The sequence below is a fragment of the Anser anser genome (assembly GCF_964211835.1).
Source record: "Anser anser genome assembly, chromosome: 20".
NCBI lineage: Eukaryota > Metazoa > Chordata > Aves > Anseriformes > Anatidae > Anser > Anser anser.
In genome coordinates this window covers 3008073-3026971 of record NC_139741.1, presented here as the reverse complement: position 1 = coordinate 3026971, position 18899 = coordinate 3008073, and the positions used below count along the sequence as shown (strand labels likewise).

The 18899-nt window shown below is 45.6% G+C and overlaps 1 protein-coding gene across 14 annotated transcripts in view; it reads right to left on the bottom strand.

The window, feature by feature from the left end:
• BCAS3 (BCAS3 microtubule associated cell migration factor) overlaps positions 1–18899 on the bottom strand; it is a 357470-nt gene that overhangs the window by 17185 nt on the left and 321386 nt on the right. For 7 of the 14 annotated variants that reach the window (XM_083806817.1, XM_083806828.1, XM_083806827.1 and 4 more), the window contains one exon: positions 5857–6024. The exons of 2 other annotated variants lie outside the window; for them this stretch is intronic. In XM_083806817.1, the coding sequence (XP_083662943.1) occupies positions 5857–6024 (168 nt within the window). Of the gene's footprint in view, positions 1–5809; positions 6025–18899 lie in introns of all 14 variants that reach the window. 5 more of the 14 variants (XM_083806832.1, XM_083806831.1, XM_083806819.1 and 2 more) reach the window with 2 other exon arrangements.

Sequence of the window (18899 nt, the reverse complement as noted above, 5' to 3'; positions counted from 1 at the left end):
AGCAGGCCCCCGCTCTTTCTCCCTCCCATCCAACCTGAGGCAGGCACGCAGGAGAGCGTGTGACTTCACTGCTCATCATGAACTTCACGTTTAGACCCAAACCACAAATTTCACATAAATATTTCAAAATCTTCCCCTTGCTAAGCTCAGAGGTGTCAAGACCCGTGTGAGGCTCAGGCCGCCGTAACCATCTGACAGCCAGATGCAGCGCTCGGCCTTGTGTGGAGGCCAGAAGCCAAACGGGCCTAAATGCGGATCCCAGCGCCTCGGACGGGCTATCCCCTAACAGCGCCTCTAATTAGCTCCTCTTACTTACACCCCATTAATAAGGTTAAAGAGTTTGCTTCAACATATGAGCTTCCTTCATTGCATTATGAGTTTGCTGATGACATTTGGAAGGAATCCAGAAGGTTCCTACCCAGGCCCGTGCAGGGCTCTGCTGCGTTCGCACCTCTGCTGCCACCGACTTTCCACTGCTGGTAGCTGACAGAGTGTGCAGGAGTTTTGAGAGAAAATGAGATTTTTTTTCTGTTGTTTAACTGAAACTTTATAAAGGGATTTAAAGACCTTGCTTTAAATTCTATAGCAACTCTTCAAAACTCATGGGTTTTATTGACCACAATGGTGCCGTAATTGCATCTTTCCCTGTTCAGAACTAATAACAAGGGTTCTGAGATGCAAAATCTGTGGGGTGCTCTGCAGTTTTTAATATAGGTTCTTAGTGTAAGTTCGTAAGTATTCCTGAAACAGGAATAGATAGAGAAAAAATGTTATTTTGCTCCATAAACTGCAGTATAAACTGAGCCATCATAAAGTACTGGATTTCATGATGGATTAAAAAAAAAGGATACACGCCCACAAAATGAAATCCTACTCTTAAATATCCCCAGAACAGTTCCGCCACTTATAAAACATAGCAGCAATGTGGATTTGGGTATGATTTGTCAAAGTAAATCAGATATGAATATAAGTGCAATATTCAGGCAGCCAAAGAAATGGTAACAGAGAGGATGCAGCAGATGGGCATGAACAGGGATCTTCTCCTGCACGCTGCATCCTGCATTTCCACTGCAGCCCTGACTCCTGGGGCCCTGCACCCGCCAAGCTCCTTCTGGAAGAAAAAACAGGGGTCTGACAGTTGCACCAGCATATTGCTTACCTTGACAGAGTAACCTGAACAGTGATACTTACTTATTTTATATACTGACAATTCTCCCTTGGAAACTTGCGTGTTGTGTTAGTCTCCTGAAGAATAAATCTACTGTGTTGTCACTGTGCTATGTGCTTTATAGTAATAAACCTGAAGAGATGTAGAGAATGGGTTTTGATTTGCTAAACCAAGTGACGGGCGAGCATGAGGCTGTACCTAGATTTAACACGGAGCTAGACCTTTCACCCAGGTTGAAGCAGCAGGAGATGCTGGGATGAACTCCCCAGGGTAGAGAGTATTTCTTCTTAGGGCTGTACATGCACAGCTGCAAGGTTTCATGCTCCCTTTTACTGCTCTGGAGTCAGTAACTCCTTTATGGGGCTGACTGGCAGATCTGCTGGTTTTCTTTAAGGCCAGCTTACATTTTAGGTGGATGTGGTTGGGGGCCTAATGAATTTGGATACCCGGGATGTACACAGATCACCCCATGCTGTATCTCTGAGGGAAGAAACCACATCAGCAGCATGGTGCTTGTGCCCTCCTCAGCCCAGAAGTAACAGGCGGGGAGCACAAGAGGAATCTGACTCGTGGAGTTCAGCACATGAACTCCTATGGCATAGAAATTGGGGTCACAGAAATTGTCTTCTATCGGTGTATTTCAGAACACATCCTCTCAACTAGACTGTAGAGGCTTGGCTCCGTATTACAGACTGCTTTTCAATATTATGCCTAGAAATGACCAAAGTGCATTTGAAAGCTTAAAAAATGTACTTGCTGAAGGACTACATAAATCAGAGCATTTACTGATTACAGTATTTTGGAGGGAAAGAGTTCTAGCCTGGGCTGGCAATTTGTGTGTGTACAGTTTGAGTGAGTCAGAGAGATTTGTCAGAGTTTCATAAATCACAATACTAGCTTTGCTTTTGTTTTGAAAATGCAATGTGAAGCTCCAGCACATACTTAGAAACTATATTGCAAATGTAAATACTGTAGCTGCTTGAAAACAACGCTTTGCAAGGAAAAGAGGTCACTGACCACTAAATTTCTGTGAGCAGACCTTCCATTTTTTTTTTTCAGTTAGAATTTGACAGAAACTGAAACAGCAGAAACATCTTTTTGCATCTTTGCCAATTTACGCCTTCTTTGGAATTAAATGTGTATCTAGGCTGACAGCTTATGTACAGCAGACTCCACTTAAGATAGACATGGGTCGTCTGGATAATTGGATAACAAGGAGAAAAGCTGGTTTCCCAATCAAGTCAACTAGCTGGATGACTGGAGTTATCATTTAGGTCAGAAGGAAAGTAGATTTTTGGGGGGTCATTTTCCAGACCTGGTTCTTCTCCCATCCACTGTCCGACAGCCCTTGGCAACCAGCCGGAGTCAGAGATGGACAAGACTCATCAGGCCATCTAATTCCCCCTCTTTGCAAAGGCTGCATTATTCCTCATGATTTTCTTGTCCTCCACTTTGACGTTTCCTACACAACCAACTTCCAGGTGATTTCTGCCACTGCCACTAGCTTGAACCACTGAAGAAGTGAGGTGTTGCTAACCCAGCTTTGCAATGCAATGAGGTAGGTAAGGAACAAAGATACCATTAGTATCTACTTCCCAAAGTGGTCTGTGTGCTATGAGCATGCGCTTCCTCTGCACTACTTTCGCATATCAGCCCTGATTACTATATAAATCTGTGTGTCAGCTATGTCCTAACAGTTAAGGTATTAAAAGAATCTATTTATCTCTTGCCATTAAGTGCATGTCAGGCCCAGTTGAGCACTTTGATAAAGTCTCACTGTCCATCTACTGCCCATTTTTTCTTTGTCCACGTTGTGGACATGAGCACTACACAGACACATACCTTCACATTCAGAGTTAGAAATTTCATTGTTGCATGTTTTGATTTAAAAAAGACTTTATAAGTTTCATTAAATCTGTAAAATGTGCTTAAGGACTAAAAAGAATTAAAACAGCACAGACAAGGGTTAAAGGTATGCGTGACTTCAAGCTAAAGTAAGTCATTTTAGGATTATTAGAGCGAGGTTTATAAATTACATAAATTGAGTCCAATGCAGAAATATAATTACTGTCTTTGGAAACAGTACCAACATAGAAATCAACTATCAACAAGCAAATTTATGGTGTCTTTTCTGCTAAGCTCCTTGCTATCATTTCATTGAGATGAGGGAGTGGAAGGGAATCCAAGGAAGGAAGAACTAGCCTAGAAAACAACGTTTTTCAAAGATAAATTCAATTCAGCCTGGGTTTGTTAAGATGTAAGTGGTTTGGGGGGGAAGTTAAAACTATCCTATTTGTTACGAGCCAACAAAGATGCCTCTTCTTTGAAGCTGTGGTAATGTACCTCCAAACTTATCTTTTCCCATTTATTAACCAGCAGACAGATGCTAGAGCTTTAACGTGATCCGCAGTTTGACAAATGGCTGGCTGGCAGCCTGCCGTGAGTGCAGCCACGCATGTTGTAGCAAGCACTGGTCGACTCCCTAGGCAAACACAGTTTTCCAGGTATCATTTGAGCAGGAGAGGACTTTTTATGGGCATCTGGTAAGAAGAACAGTTCAAGAGCTGTTAGGGGATGGAAGTGGAAAGGGCATCAGAGTTCACAGCCTTATCACTAGGTTTTCTCTGCTGCACCGAGTCATCACATGTCCAAATCCTGAGAATAAAGTATGTAAGTGATAGAGAGAATCCCACGACAGCCAGAAAAACACAGAGCACAATGACAGTGTGAGCAGGCTAGTGGGATGGGGTGGGCTGGGTCAACGCTCATGTTACTCACTACTGTGTGATAGTGCTTAGATTTGCTGCTTTGAGATGGCATCTATCTTACACTCACGATGAAGATTTATGGGTCTAGAGTAAAAGCAGGGAGAAATCTCTTTGGATACAGTTTTGCTGAGTGATGGTGTCTCTGTAAATAGTCCCCTTCTGTCTTTACACCTGAAGTGTTTTGAGCCTAACCTTATGGCAAAGAAGCCGGCACTCACTGGTATCAGCTGGTGAAAATATAAAAAGAAAAAAAAAAAAGAAAATATAAACTCTCTGACTGTGACAAAGTTCTTGGTTTACAGTGTAATATAAAGTCTCGGGGACAGTGAGTCACCTCAACATGGCATGTCTAGATGGCTTCAGCTTTCAGAGAAATTATTCCCTTCATCTTTCCTCTGAAGCACATGAGGAGAGCTGACCCATCCGAGGAAGTGAACCGAAGTTCCAAAGTTCATTCTGTCACAGTATGGGTCAATAAGTGATGAAATAAGTGTGTTTTTGCATTTTCACAGCCTGTTTTTCCATCTTCACTGCCCTTTGCAAACACGAGCTTATCAAACTCCGCCCCTGCAATGTGAGGCATCTCTATCCCCATTGCAGTGATGCAGCAGTCATGGGCATGTTAAGAGGCCTGTCCAAGGCAATAAACTGGTGAAAATTTGCACCAGATCTGTAACCGAGACCCTTACTTAGTGTTCAACCAACCTCCTTCTGTTAATACTGAGTCTCAAGCCATCCCATGACTCCACTTTTTTCAGGAGTAGCAAATCAGAGGAAAGACAGTTTGAGAGACGGCAAGTTGGGGTATGAAAGGTGCTTCTGCACCATTTGGCAGCTTGGTTATTGCTACTTGTACCTACATAAAGGAGCTTAAACTGCTGATTTTCAACCTTCTCCTCCAGCTGGTGGGAGGTAGTAACAGTGTGGTGACCTGCTGTAGCTTACCTGCTCTGTAATAACCCTTCTGCAAAGCACAGGGGCAAGCCCTGATGGGAAAGTGCTCAACTCTTTTCTAGCTGGGGAGGTGCAGAGCTGGGAGAGCTCAGAGCAGCACAGGGCCCTCAAAAATACAAGGACCACAGTGAAAGGAAAAGCAGCTTCTACTCTCTGCAACATTTCTGTAATGTCACTAGGCTGGCATACCCCTGTGTTACTGCTCAAGTTCCTCCTTTTTTCCTTCCCAGGCATCTTGCCAGAAGAGTGACAAGTGAGCTGGCAGCTGATGTTAGAAGCGACCATGGCTATTAGCTGCTGGTCGCAACACAAATGGTGCACAGATCAAAGATGGGCCTAGACCTTTTACTAGAAGGCGTTTTTAAAACAAGCCAAAATTAATGGGAGACAATAAAACCACAATAACTGAGCTTTAACATTTCTGAACATCTCCTAGCACTGGGCCCCTTCTGAGCAGCATAATCTCTGACGTGCTATTCCATTTACTTAAACAGATGATATAATTTATCAATATAATGGACACTGATGAAGATAGATTAATTTGGATTATAGAACCAGCGTTTCACAGTGGCTCTATTCAGGACACAAAATTAGGATGTGTGTGATTATGACATTGTTTGGATCAGTGTGGGCAAGGGCAGCAATCTGCACATAGACTCAGATGCTCCCGAGTTGGCAGGGAAGGGATGAAAGTCCTTATCACAGTGCTATGGTAAGGGAGCTTCAAAAGCCAGCATTTTTCTTCGAGTTGCTTTAGGCTTCCCTGACTATGTTTATGTGACCTACCGATATTTTCTTTTTAAAAATGACTTCTCTCACACTAAGTGAGACCCCCATAAAAGTTGATTAATCACAGAGGTAGTGTGCAGAGGAAAGGAGAAGCAAAACTTAAAAAATAAAAATAAAAAATAAAAATCACCATTGGGTGAGATGTACGTGATCTCTGATCACACCTCTTCTTTGTACCTGTTCCTGATCCCACTATGTCCCTGCTGGGGGATTCGCACATCGCATCGGCCAGGCGCTCCCGGAGGCCCTCGTCAGTGTGCTCCATGGAAGACATGTGGCGGAGACCGAAGTTCTCGGGCCAGCTCCCACACACCTCCAGCAAGGTCACGCTCCGGTCAAAGGCACCTTCAACAAACAAACGGGAGATGTTCGGGAGAGCCTGGGACCATATGATATCATTTATTGCATTTGAAAGAAAGAAGGCCTTGCATTTTGAGCTCCTGAAAAGCTAATTTTAGCACATTAGTTGAAACGTTGGCGTTAATAGCACAGTAGGAGCAAGCAGAGAGGCCCAGGTACTTAGCAGCTTTATGCAAAAATGTTAAATTAGAAATACAGACCCAAGTCTGGTCTCACACTAGTGAGAGCTGGGAGAGCCTTTGCTGCAATCAGCATAATGACACTGATGTAAGTGACAAAAGAATCAGGAACTGTAACATTAAAAAACCTGCATAGGTTATTAAGTACGTTAGAGGACCAGAAATTAAAGTCGATTTGCCTTTCACTGCTTTGCTGTTGAGCACTCCCTGCCCTTCTCATCCTGGACAATGGAAACAGTCACATTGTTTTGTCCTTGCTACTGGCCACAAACTGCAGCTAGTGTACCTTTCCTGCTCTTGTGCAGGGAAGTGCAACAGTGTGATATGCTGGTGAGAAAAGGTCAGCTTGCTTACTTTCTGCTTTGTGTTCAAAGTACGTTTACTGAGGGAAAAAAGTGAGCCCTTCTTTCAGCCTAGATATGTGGATTTTCTGTCCCTGTACGGTGAAATTTTACCTGCAACTTGAGCTAACAGAGACTCTTTCATCAGCAGTGCTTTGCTGAGGATGCTGGCTATGATGACAGAGTGCACGTACCTACAAAAGATACTGAAAGTAATTCCTTAGCTTACAGTTATTACCTCATTCACAACAGTATACGATGTTCTGCTGAATACAAAGATTAGATTCTGAATTCAAGATCACTTCAAAGTACAAATTAAAATTATTCTACTTTATTATACGGCAAGTCTTCTGCAAAGGCTTACTTAAATCATTCCCACTTGGAACAAGATTACAGTTATGCTTTGTTGCTTCAAGCACATACCATTTACTCAACTATTAGGTAACTGAATATGCAGCATTTATTGTGCCTGGTTTCTGCCAGCCTGCAGAGGGGAAAAAATGCAAATGCCAATGTTTCTCAAAGTTAAAAGTACATGAAACACGTCCTTGTTATCAGGCCTTTGGTTTTCCCCTTTGATCAGCCGTCAGAAACTATCTACACTTGTACTCTGTGACTGTACAGCTTCACAGCACACTCTCTGCCACTGACAGGTGGTAATAGAAAGGGTGAGAGACCAAGCCCTGCGGCAGGCGTCCCTTCCTCTGATAACGTCCAAAGTACTGGGTGATAACCGTTAGTAAACACTCGGGCAGCCGGTTAATCCATACATCAGCAAAGAGGGGCAGATAATTTTGAACTCTAATGGCATGGACAAAAGCACAAGGGCTGGCATTCAGGGATTTATATGGGCTGCAATGGTGACTTCTGGCTCCTGAATTTCATCAGCGCGCACAACTTTGATTTATCTCTCTGCCTGGCTGCAGAGTAGATTCCTGGCACTAGAAAACCATCAACACTAAAATGGACCTCTACAAAATGGGACCATGGCTCTTGTGTGATACACGCACTTGAACTCTGGATGAATCCCAGTTTGAACCGAGAGGAGGAATGACCAAATATTTCAACTTTTTAATGGGTCTTTGGATTTATAAGGTTACTTCAGTCTACTAATTTGTTTTAAGGCAAGGGTTCTTGAAGCTTGTTTGAGAAAATGCAGTGAGGAGGCTAAGTAATTTCTATTATGTTTTGGTCTCTGCAACATTTCCATGTTGTCAGCTATCCTAACTGCAGGAGGAAAAGCGAAATTTGGTCTTTTTTGAAAGTTTCTTTTTCAAGTCATCCTTCGTGGGATTTCATGAGGCCCTGAGATCCCCACTCTGCTTATACTCCAGGAGCCCACCGGTTTCAGGCATTTACCCTATGGCTGTTCATGTCCCTGGAGAGCTACCGGGGGGCTTCTAAACCCGCACCCACAAAGCCCAGCGTGGCAGCGGGGTGATGGCAAGCTCCCACGGATTCGCACTGCTGTGCCTGAAATGCCAAGGAGAAATCCCTTCTTTGCTAGGGTCTGCTCTTATTTTGAAAGTGAGAAATGGGAGCATTTCTGCTCCTATAAGCAGACATATGAATAATAAGGCAAATGGCTTTTGAAGCTCTGCCAAGATGACTGCATACGTGTACAAGGAGAAACTTCATAGAGTGCTGGTCTCTGGTTCCAGAGATACTTGAGTGAGAGCAAAGGAGACAAGTGTAGCGTTACCTCTGCAATCAGGGCCAGGAGCTGCCAAAACTTCTTAGCAGCAACGTGTGAGGTGTGAGTGTTAATGTAAATGCAGGTTAGAGGGATTAACTGCACAGAAAGCTTTCTTGTAAAAAACTGAAAGGCTGGTGAAGCTCTAGTTTTTATCTTCCCTCCCTTTTGACTCCCTTTGCATGTTACAAGCACACATCTGGCAATACGATTCCTGTCCAGGCACCCAGCGATGATTCCCCAGCCATGACCGTACCACGCAGGCATCGCTGCGTAACCAGCAGTGGGGCAGAGGTGGGATCTGCACCATCAGGTATTGTCCTGGAGTCCACCAATTCCTCCCTATTTCAATATATACATCTATTAAATTGGTTGTAACCTAGGTTACACAGAGCGTGTGGGGAGAAAATGTGACCTTGCTTAAGACAGGCAGGTCCTTTGGTACCACAAAGCCCAAACGACTGGCTCTGTACCTCTCTGATGTAAAAAAAGAAAAAAAAAAAAAAAAAAAAAAAAGCTGCTTCAGGAAGAACAAGAGCGATTGTCATGGCCCTTCCTCGTCTTCTTGCTGCTGCATTGACAGACAGCAGATGTATCGGAGGAAAACCATTTTCTCAAGGCAGAATGAAGTCCTGGGTATTTTTATGCCTTGGAAAAATTCTTCTGTGAAGTGCATGAAACCACAGCCAGGCTGGTGACTCCCCGGTAGCCTTTGGGTGCTTTGTCCTACATACATCATTACCAAATGCACAAGAGTTAATGGCATTAAATTTAAACTGATAGCAGCTAACCGTATCTTTGCTATTTATTAAATTGTAATCTCTTTTTCTGTCCGCCTTGCTCTCTCTTCGCCAGTCCTAGCATCTCAGTTGATAACGTATCAAATTTCTCATCGTCGGCCAGAGAGAAGTTTACAAATACATCTCAGAGCAGTGTCCTGCTCCGAACGCCCCAACCCCAAAGCCGGAGCAGCAGCGCCGGAGCAGCGCGCCAGAGGAAGCCTCCTGCCGATCCCAAGGATTACCGAGGGGCTGAGAGAAGGCAGGCGTTGCCGGGTGCGTTCTCTGATAAACTGCTGAAATCTTACTGACAGCCGCGAATGTAAGACCTTGACGTGTGAAATCCAGCCTTCCTTCTGTCCCCCAGACCTGCCACAGCTCCTCTGATGGTGGAACAGGTTCCACCTATACGGAGCTATTACTGCAGAAACAACTGCAAAAGAAAACTGGGTATTATTTTAGCCAAGCAATTACTAGTGAAATCCTGGTGAAACCTCACTGAAGTCACTGAAAAAAATGCCGGCGACTAACTTGTGTCAATATTTCATCCTGCGGCACGGTGCTTTCAAGCTAGCAGAACGTTTCCTTCTCCCCTTATTTACTGAAGATGAAACTGGGTGGAAATTAAGACCATCAGCCTGCTTTGTACGATGCCCAAGCTCCATCCCAGATCCACTGCGCTACAAATAAAAAACAAAGTCAAATCAAACCAAATGGAACAAGCAGAAACCTTGGCTTGAACATCTAGGTCGAAAGTGCTTTGTGTTGCAATTCCAGCGTGTTTAGCTTTCTACCGCCCCAGACACTCCAAGCTAATTCTGCTCCACACGCAGCATTTTCCTATTAAAACCGATTTTCTCCTGATACCGATCTCCCACTTCTGGCCTTCCACTGACATTTGCCTCCCGAGGAGAACTGCCCTTTCCTCCCGCTGCTGCCGGGCAGCACAGGATTAGGCTCTGCGTCCTTCTGCCTCACGCTGCTCGCGTTTTGCTAATGGCAAAGGCTTCTGCCATTACTCATACCAAACTACCTTGCTTAGAAGCACAGAATTTGTCTTCAGCGTTGCAATTGTTTCAAGGCTTTTAATATAAAAGGAAAATAAATTCTACAGAAGGAAAGAAAAACACCCAAACCTTGGAAACGTCCTTTCCTTTCACAGCTAGCCCTACCGACCGAAGACCGAGAAAACCAGAGAAGGTTATTTTCTCTGAAAAATCTAGTACTAAAAAGTATTTTTACAAAATATTTTAATGCTTCTAGTATGTTATTTTTCTAAGTCAAAATAGCCAAGCTAAATCTTTCACCATAGCCCTTTAATTCGAAAGCCAGGGGAAATTTTTTTCATTAAACCTCTGGACGGCTTTGTTTAAAGTATGAAATCAAGTAGCTCCATTTCCTGTCTTCTAAGGAACAGTAAATCAAAAAGAGTACGTTCTCCAAAAATACAGTAATGGTTCTATTAAAGAGCTTGACAGTTTTGAGCCTCACCTTGCATATTGCAACATACGTGTGAGCAAAAATAACAGAGTAAATAGTAAAGGAAACGGCCTGCCAATTTTAACCAACAAAAGATGCGTCCTTCTTGGGAAGGAGCCGTGGGCTCGACCCAGGCTGCTCTCTGGGAGGGGCAGGCCCTGGGGGAGATGGAGGTGGTGTCGGAAGGAGCAGAAGGGCTGCCTGTGCCCATGCTGCTGCCTGCGCCCACGCCGCTCCTGCTGGGGCCATTTAGGAAGCAGGAGGGGATGCTGAAGGGAGCCCCGGGCCCTCCTGGACCTAAGGCACCAGAACTGCGGTGCCAGCGTGACCGCGCTGCCCAGAACAGCCTGGGCTGGGAGCGAGAACCCCATGGGTGTATTAAGAACGAGCACATGGAAATTCCTCGCCCCAAGTAGTCAGTCAAATTATAACATACTCCGTTTAAATATTAATGGTTGAACTTTCCTACAGGGTTTGCCAATTCACTTCCATGCTGTAACCTCGTTACTCCAGGGGGAAAGCTGCAAAGCAGCAGCACCAAGCGCTCGCCCTTGGGGGAGCTGCGCAGATTCCTCTCTTGGTTGGGGAGGACGCGGCTTTACCCCGACCTGCCACTCGCTGGGCTTCTGGACGTGTCCATGCTCAGATGCTGGCCTCTGATGGCCGGATCGCACACCTCCTTCCCATCCTGATGCGGGATGTGCCCCTCAGCTGACAAAACTCACCTGTGCTCGGCTCTGAGCTGGGGCTGTGAGTGCCAGCAGTGCCCTGGGAAACGATGGCAGAGGCTGCAGCCTTTGCGAGTAACTCTATTTCCCTGTCATCTTCCCTCCCACAGTGTTTCTTTTTTTCCAGAATCGCTCACTTCTGCTATAAACAGGACATTACTCACCAGCTCTGTATCCTGTGAGTGCATTTAATTAATGGAGGCTTCAACCGGGGTGCCCGGTCCCACAGGCAGCGAACACTTTCAAATCCCTTTGAACTTTCGGATAAGCGAGGCTGCCGTGGCCGAGAGGTTCCTGCGTGCCTCCTCAGCGCACGGCAGACTTGCAAACGAAAATGCTGCTTATTCCTCTGTAATTGTTTCTAAACGAGCTCGAGACAAGCATGAAGGGGCCGGGAGGAGCGAGCCCGGCAGCAGCAATGGATTGCAATGGGCAGGATTGTCCCAGTGCTGCGGTGGGAGCTCGGCGGGTCCCTGGGGGCCGTCTCGCCCTCCTCCTCCTCCCCACTGCCCAGCCAAAGCCGTCTCCTTCCCCCCTGCGCAAAGGGTTAACCACGGGCCGGGGAGAAGCGGTTCAGATGCCTAGGAACATGGCCAGCGATCACAGCAATCGTGAAGGCTTTCAAATGTGAGGGAGGCTGCAATTTTCAGAGCTGGAACAGTGAGATATTTTTATAAATACATAAATCTTTTCAAGGAAAAACAAATATAGAGGAAAGAATGTAAACATTATTGTAAAATGCATAATAAAATGTCTGCTGTTTGTTAATTTTGCTCCTTATTATCCAGTCTTTCTCTACCTCCGATGTTGAAACATTTGCCTTTTTTTTTAAACTCCCTTATTCATTTAAAAATAGTTTCCTGCATGTTATATGAATAAGCAAAACCTAAGGTCCTAAATCCAGGAGAACTTTGAAGTATGAAACCCACGGTCTATGGGAACTATGTTTTCATTAATCAAAGTAGATGTTTCTAAAGCCATCAGATTTATCATGACTGGATTTCATATGTGAAACCCAATATACACACAGACATACACTGCTTGTCCTTTTGGATTAGTTTTGACCTTTTACTCTCCTTTCTGAAGGATCTGCCTTTCCTCAGAGCAAGGCTGCCCTGTTTTACCACTGCATCAGCCAAAGGAGCCTTGACAAAGTACGTTTTCAACTTTCAGCTTTCTACGTCTGAGTATGAGTCTGGGCTAAGGTCAAAATATAAATGATTAAGTATATTTATTAAACCCTGCCTTCGCCTCGAATGCTCCCTAAGACTCCGCTCCATGCCAGCCCAAGGGGTGCTGCAACCAGCCTGCGGCCGCACGCCCGGCCACCAAACGAGGGACCCGCATGGCACCGGCCCTGCTCCGCCACCGAGACCCAGGCTAGCAAAAGCTGAGCAAAGCCACCCGAAGCGCCCGCGCGTCGCAGATGGCTCCTGCACACGTGGCCGAGCTCCTGGCTTCCCGAAAGGCACGGGGGTTAGCGAAAGGACAAGGGAGAGAGCCCTGATGGTTCGGAAACCGGAGGCGGGATGTGACATCTATCCAAGGCAGGACTTCTAAGATAAAATGAGAAAAATGTGCATTTGGTGTCATCGGGGATATTTATGGTGCAGTTTTGCAGTACCAGAAGCACCGGCCCTTGCTGAAAAGCGTGACACAGGGGCTGGTGGCAAGTGCTGGCTCTGCCACGGGGCCAGCTCCTGGCCCGCTGCAGGTGCCCACGGGGAAGGTGCAACTCAGCTGCAAGCCGAGGGATGTGGTGCATTAAAAAATAAAAGGAGTGCATTTGTACACCTCCTGCAATACTGCATGCCACTTCCGTAGTGGTCAAAAAGCAAAAAAAAAAAAAAAAAAAAGGGAACTACACCATAACTGGATGCTATTATCATATTATCATTTTGAAAACAAAATAGCCTTTTCATTAAAAAATACATTATCAGGGAAAATACTGTTTTCCACTAGAATAGTGAAATTCTTGCATATTTTAACTCTTCACAGCTTTGCAGTATCAGAATGCCCGGAAAAAGTCCGGAATGCTACAATCAGCCCCAAGCCTTCCTAGAGATTAACTTTTCTTTGCCTTTAATCCTGACGTACAGTGGAGTATCCTGAAGAAGAGAGCTCTGCAGAGCGCCAGGGCTGTCAGGGCTGTGTGCGCCCCAAGCCACTGCTCTGCACATCAGGCGCCTCACCTGATGGTCCTTCAACCTCGACGTCTGGAAATTTCATTAAAAAAGGATTCACAACAGATCTGCGGCACTTTTTAGTTTGTGCGGGGTTGGAAATGTTTTCTTGTGGTATTCGCATACTCATAATTCTCAGTCCCGGCTAAAATTAGAAAATCTAGTGACTTTTTTTCTCCTGGTAAAAATTCCCGCTCTCCACAGACCTAGGACTTAGTTAAGTTTACAATAAGATGATTATTAACGAGATTTTCAACAATGCCTAGGAAATTTAAACACAAACTGAATTCCATTAAATCTCAGTGAAGGCTTCTTTAGACAAGTCTATTTTGTTTTACTTCTCATCTGAATAAAGCCTGCAATTTTACAATGCCCAAGTCTTTGTATTGGCTCCATTGGGAAAAGCTGCATAAGAAGCATAGAGGATACATCTGGTATCTCTGTGATGCTACATAATGATCCTGATTTGCTTCGCATTGACATGCCAAGTCCTTTCTTAACCCTTTGAAACAGTTTGCAGGCATACCCTGTCTTAGTGGCTTCACCTCCAATGTGCCAATTCCACTGGAGGGACTTGGATAATTCCTCGTTACTTCCCTTAAGAAAACAGCAAGACTTATCATGCTTATCAATCTTGCAGCATGTGCAGATGCATACATATACGCAGGTACAGAGGACACATTATAGATGACTCATTTACCCACATGTAAGGAAAGGCCTGACAACTCATCAGGGTTTACTGGATAACTAAGATCTTATGTTACAATTTGAGACAAAACTGTGGATTTGTCATATTGCTTAAGAATTAGTGGTAACTGTCTGAGCCAAGGAATTTAATTTTGATTGTTTCACTTGAATTAAAAAAGTCTTAGCGTTGAAAAAACATTGGAACTGTGCTATATCCTAATATATCACTCACACTGTAATAGGAGACTTTTTTTTGTGTAATAGAAACAGACAACATAATGCTGAATGGCCAAGTTCATCTTGGGTGCAGTCCCTCACCAGATGGGTCGCAGCAGGTACCGAATTTTGTTTTGCAAAAACAAAGTTTGCAGAAGAGCATCCATAGGAAAGTGGCCGAGCAGCTATCGACGTTCCAGAAATACGAAATTTGGTTTATATCACTAGCAACCAGTTAAGAATGAAACTGAAGTATTTTTTGCATTGTAAGAACAAGTATTTCGCTAGTCTCTTATCACCTTTTCCAGATGAAACGTTTCACAACCCAGCTGACATATAAACAGAAACCAAAATATTTTCCTAAGGTGCATCACTAATCCTGCTCGGGGCCTCTGACTTGTAATTTATTTGTCTTACCTCACTATGAGACAATGTGCGTGTCGATTCCAAGCTACTGTCTATTAAGTCCTTGTGCACAGGATAAATAAATCTCACTTGTGAATACGAGGCATTCACTGTGTGCCTGGGAGGGGCTCGAAGGACAGCGTCCATCCTGCTGCCTGCTGCTCCCCAGAAGCACCAAGCACCTCCCGGCTCCCACCCACCCAATTCCAGCAAAGCAGCACGAAGAGTTAATAAACACGAAGCGTCTGAGGTTTTCAATTGCTTTGCAGAAATAAGTGTATTTGAGCCATTTGTAGTAGGGGTTTCCATGTCAGCAGTGTAACTCCTTGCCATGTTCCTATGGTGCAAACCAGCTTTTCCTTAGGGAATAGTCGGGGAGAAAAAACATTCTTCTGACGCTTTCTGTATCAGAATTCTGTGTTAACATTCAATGCATTAGAATTGCGTCTAATACCACATGCACAGCCTGCTCTACCCAGAGCTTCCCCACTCGTATTGTAGAGTACCTCACAAACAGCATGAGACGGATTCCAACACTAAACTGGAGCGACAGAAATGTTTGTGTTCTGGGCAGCTCTAAGAGTACAGCGCCGTTAACATCAGGAACTGCTTTGGAAATTCACTCTTGCTACGTATTAATCGAGCTACCAAGAGCAGGGAATGAAGGACAGCTTACAAAACATCCCCACAGCCAAATCCTCAGCTAAGGCAAAACAAGTCATCAGTGCTGAAATACAGACTCGTGTTGCTCACAGAAGGGAAGAGCTGGAACATCGAAGCTAAAGTAACTCACCAAGGGCACTGGGCAGTTCTGTGGCCAGCGCTGCCCAGAAGCAGAGCTTCTGTCTGAGGACAGCCCAGTGCAACGCCCCTCCTTCCTAGCAGGGAGGACAACACGCCTGCGAGGGACCTCGGGCGGCACCGCGTCCGCCCTGGCCAGGCAGCAGATCACAGGCACCTCTCCATCAACTCCGGGCGTTTTGGAAACGGCTCAGTCTCAGCCTCTGGATTCCTCCAAGAACATTAAGAAAATGTGTTTCTTTAAGGACTACACGGAAACGTGAAATTTTATGTTTAGAAAATAATAAAAATTCAAAAAAACGTTAAATTTGTTTCCGTACAAGCCTTCCAAGTCAGGAAAGATAAATTCTTTTGGCCCGATTCTGACTTCATTAAAAGCCCGAGCCAAGTTGCAAGAGCTGGTTATCTAAGCTCCAACAAGGACTGGACCTACAAAGCACTGAAATCTCTGGTTCCGAGCCAGCTTAAGCATATACTTAATTTTTAGCATGTAAATAGCCACAGTGACTTCAGTGGTCGTATATACACACTGGAAGTTAAGGGTATGCTTAAACGCGCTTCTGGAGCAGGGCCAGAGCACTCGGTGACTCGCAGCACCGAGGTCTGACTTCCTAGCAAACCCCGTTGAACGCGGGGGTTTCGCTCGGGCCGGGCAGGACCCAGCTGGTCAGGAGCCAGCAGACCAGTCCTCGCTGCCTGAACCTCTCCTCTGAACACGTTCAGGAGGTTTTGCCCTTGTCACTTGTGTTATCCATCAGACATCTGTTGGCTGTATAAGGCAGAGTGACACCGCAAGGTGAGATGATTGAGTGAAAAAATTATTGCAGCTGGCATGTCCTAGCCTACGGCTTTCGGTCATTTAACTCATCTCACTCTCATCCTCAGAAAAGGCTGTACGCGAAGGGCAGGAGATTTACCCTTCTGCATGCCTCGTGTTCGCACTTGGCAATCCGCAGTAACAGCTCCAAATGCAGACAGGACTTCGGCAAAGATGGCTCACTTTTCACAGCTAGCAGTAAAGCTTTCAGGAAGAAACAAGGACTAATTAAAAAAATTAAAAAAAAGACAGACAAGGACTTCTGCTTTCACACTGGTGGAGACTCAGACCGCTGCAGGCTCCTGCCCACTGGGGACCTGCCTGATTCAGCTGTACATTTCCATCTGTATCATGAAGATAAATGGATCTCCACAAAAGCAGAAAAGGAGAGGAAGGGGACACATCAACCCAAACAAATGCAAAGAGAATCAAGTGTAAGACGACAGTCTGATAATTCACGTTGTGCTGTTAATCCATGAAATGTAGCGCGCCCTAACTCTAAAGCACCAGAAATGGCTTTTTGCAGTCAATGTTCTTTTTTCTTCCTTTAGTAAAAGCCATTTTGAAGCACTGAGGCAAGGACATGCTTTGTTATGATTTATGAAACAATGCAACCTATAATGTAATTTGGGACTGACCATTCAACCAGAAGCCACTGAAAGCCCAAAGAAACCAGGTACACAGCGAGGGATGAAGGAGGAACTTTGGTGTCTGGAAGTCCAAATGGCGATACGCAGATCCCTGCCTGACCCCACAGGCCCTGTCCCTGTGCGGTGCTGGGAAGAACCACCCTGGTCTTCCCAGCACCTCTGGGATCACCCAAGCTGGCATTTCTCCCTGCCTGCTTCCCCAGGAGGGCCTGATTCAGCCACTGGGCTCTGCAAACACTTTATAGCATCCTCTAAATACCGGATCACTCAGACCTGCCCTATTACAGATGCCCCTGGGCTGGGGCAGGAAGGTTCGTCCCTCCCCGCAGGGACCCCACAGCTCTAGCAGGTGCCCTGGGGCTTTCTGCCTTGCAGTACCTAAGTCCTTCTGCGAAAGGAGCCTCAGTTGCTGCACACAGTTTGCGATGATTATAACCATGCCGCGGGCCACGGCAAGATGGATTCTGAAAGCTGCAGACTACTATTGCCGTGGACAATAAATATTCTACTGAAATCATAACTTGCACATATTTTAAAGGATAAACCTGCTACTAATAACTACGAATCAAAAGAGAAGATTCCGATTTTTATGCCAGAAAGCTAACAAAAATCTTCAGTACGTTATAAACAAGTATCTATCATTATAAACTAAGTTCAGCATGTAAAAAACCAAAGATGGAGTTTATTGTCTTTAATGGCTGAGAAATGACAAGTGTGTTTGGTTGAACAGGAATTTAGCGAGAAGTAGTTCTGTACAAGAACCAAGATCTGTCTTAAAAAAATATCACTGCTGACAGCTTTACAGTAGAATTAAGCCTCTCTGAACTTTCAGAAGTGGGGCTAATCACAAGTTTCTGCGGAATTTAACATGGAGAAGAAATCTGGTTATTAGGGGAATCCTCTAACTCAGGTAGTAGCTGCTCCCACACCTTTCCAGTCCCTCAGACAAGGCTGAAATCCTGAGCCCAAATCACAGAATCACAGAATGTCCTGGGTTGAAAAGGACCTTAAAGATCATCCAGTTTCACCCCCCCTGCTCTGGGCAGGGTTGCCAACCACCAGAGCAGGCTGCCCAGAGCCGCATCCAGCCTGGCCCCGAATGCCTCCAGGGATGGGGCATCCACAACCTCCCTGGGCAACCTGTGCCAGTGCCTCACTGCCCTCTGAGTGAAAAACCTCCTCCTAATATCTAACCTAAATCTCTCCTGTCTTAGTTTAAAACCATTCCCCCCTGTCCTATCACTGCCAACACGTGTAAACAGGCGTTCACCCTCCTGTCTGTACGCTCCCTTCAAGCACTGGAAGGCCGCAACGAGGTCTCCCCGGAGCCTTCTCTTCTCCAAGCTAAACAAACCCAGTTCCCTCAACCTTTCTGCACAGGAGAGGTGCTCCAGCCCTCTGATCATCTTCGTGGCCCTCCTCTGGACCCGATCCAAGAGCCCCACACCCTTCTTGCGCTGAGGGCCGAAGCCTGCACGCAGGGCTCCAGGTGGGGTCTCACAAGGGCAGAGCACAGGGGGACAAGCACCCCCCTCTCCCTGCTGGCCACCATTTTTTTAAGCAGCCCAGGACACAGTTGGCCTTCTAGGCTGTAAGCACACTTCTCCTGAGGCTTTGAGAAGGGATTTCTGACAGTGCTGTGTCAGTGCAGGGATGGGGTGGTCTGCGAGGCCGTCACACAAGCGCTGCCCCGCAGGACCCTCCGCAAGCACACCTGGCCCGGAGCATCGTCAGGAAGAGCTCACTCCTGGAAACAGAAAAGAAAATCCTTGAGGTGAGCAAGTGGCTGTCAGGCCCCGGCTAATGAAGATACGAGAGTGATGCATCGGTTCTGACGATGCGGCGGTGTAAATACAAGCAGAAGAATTTCCTACAGTGGGCAAGCTGAAAGGTGGAAGCTGT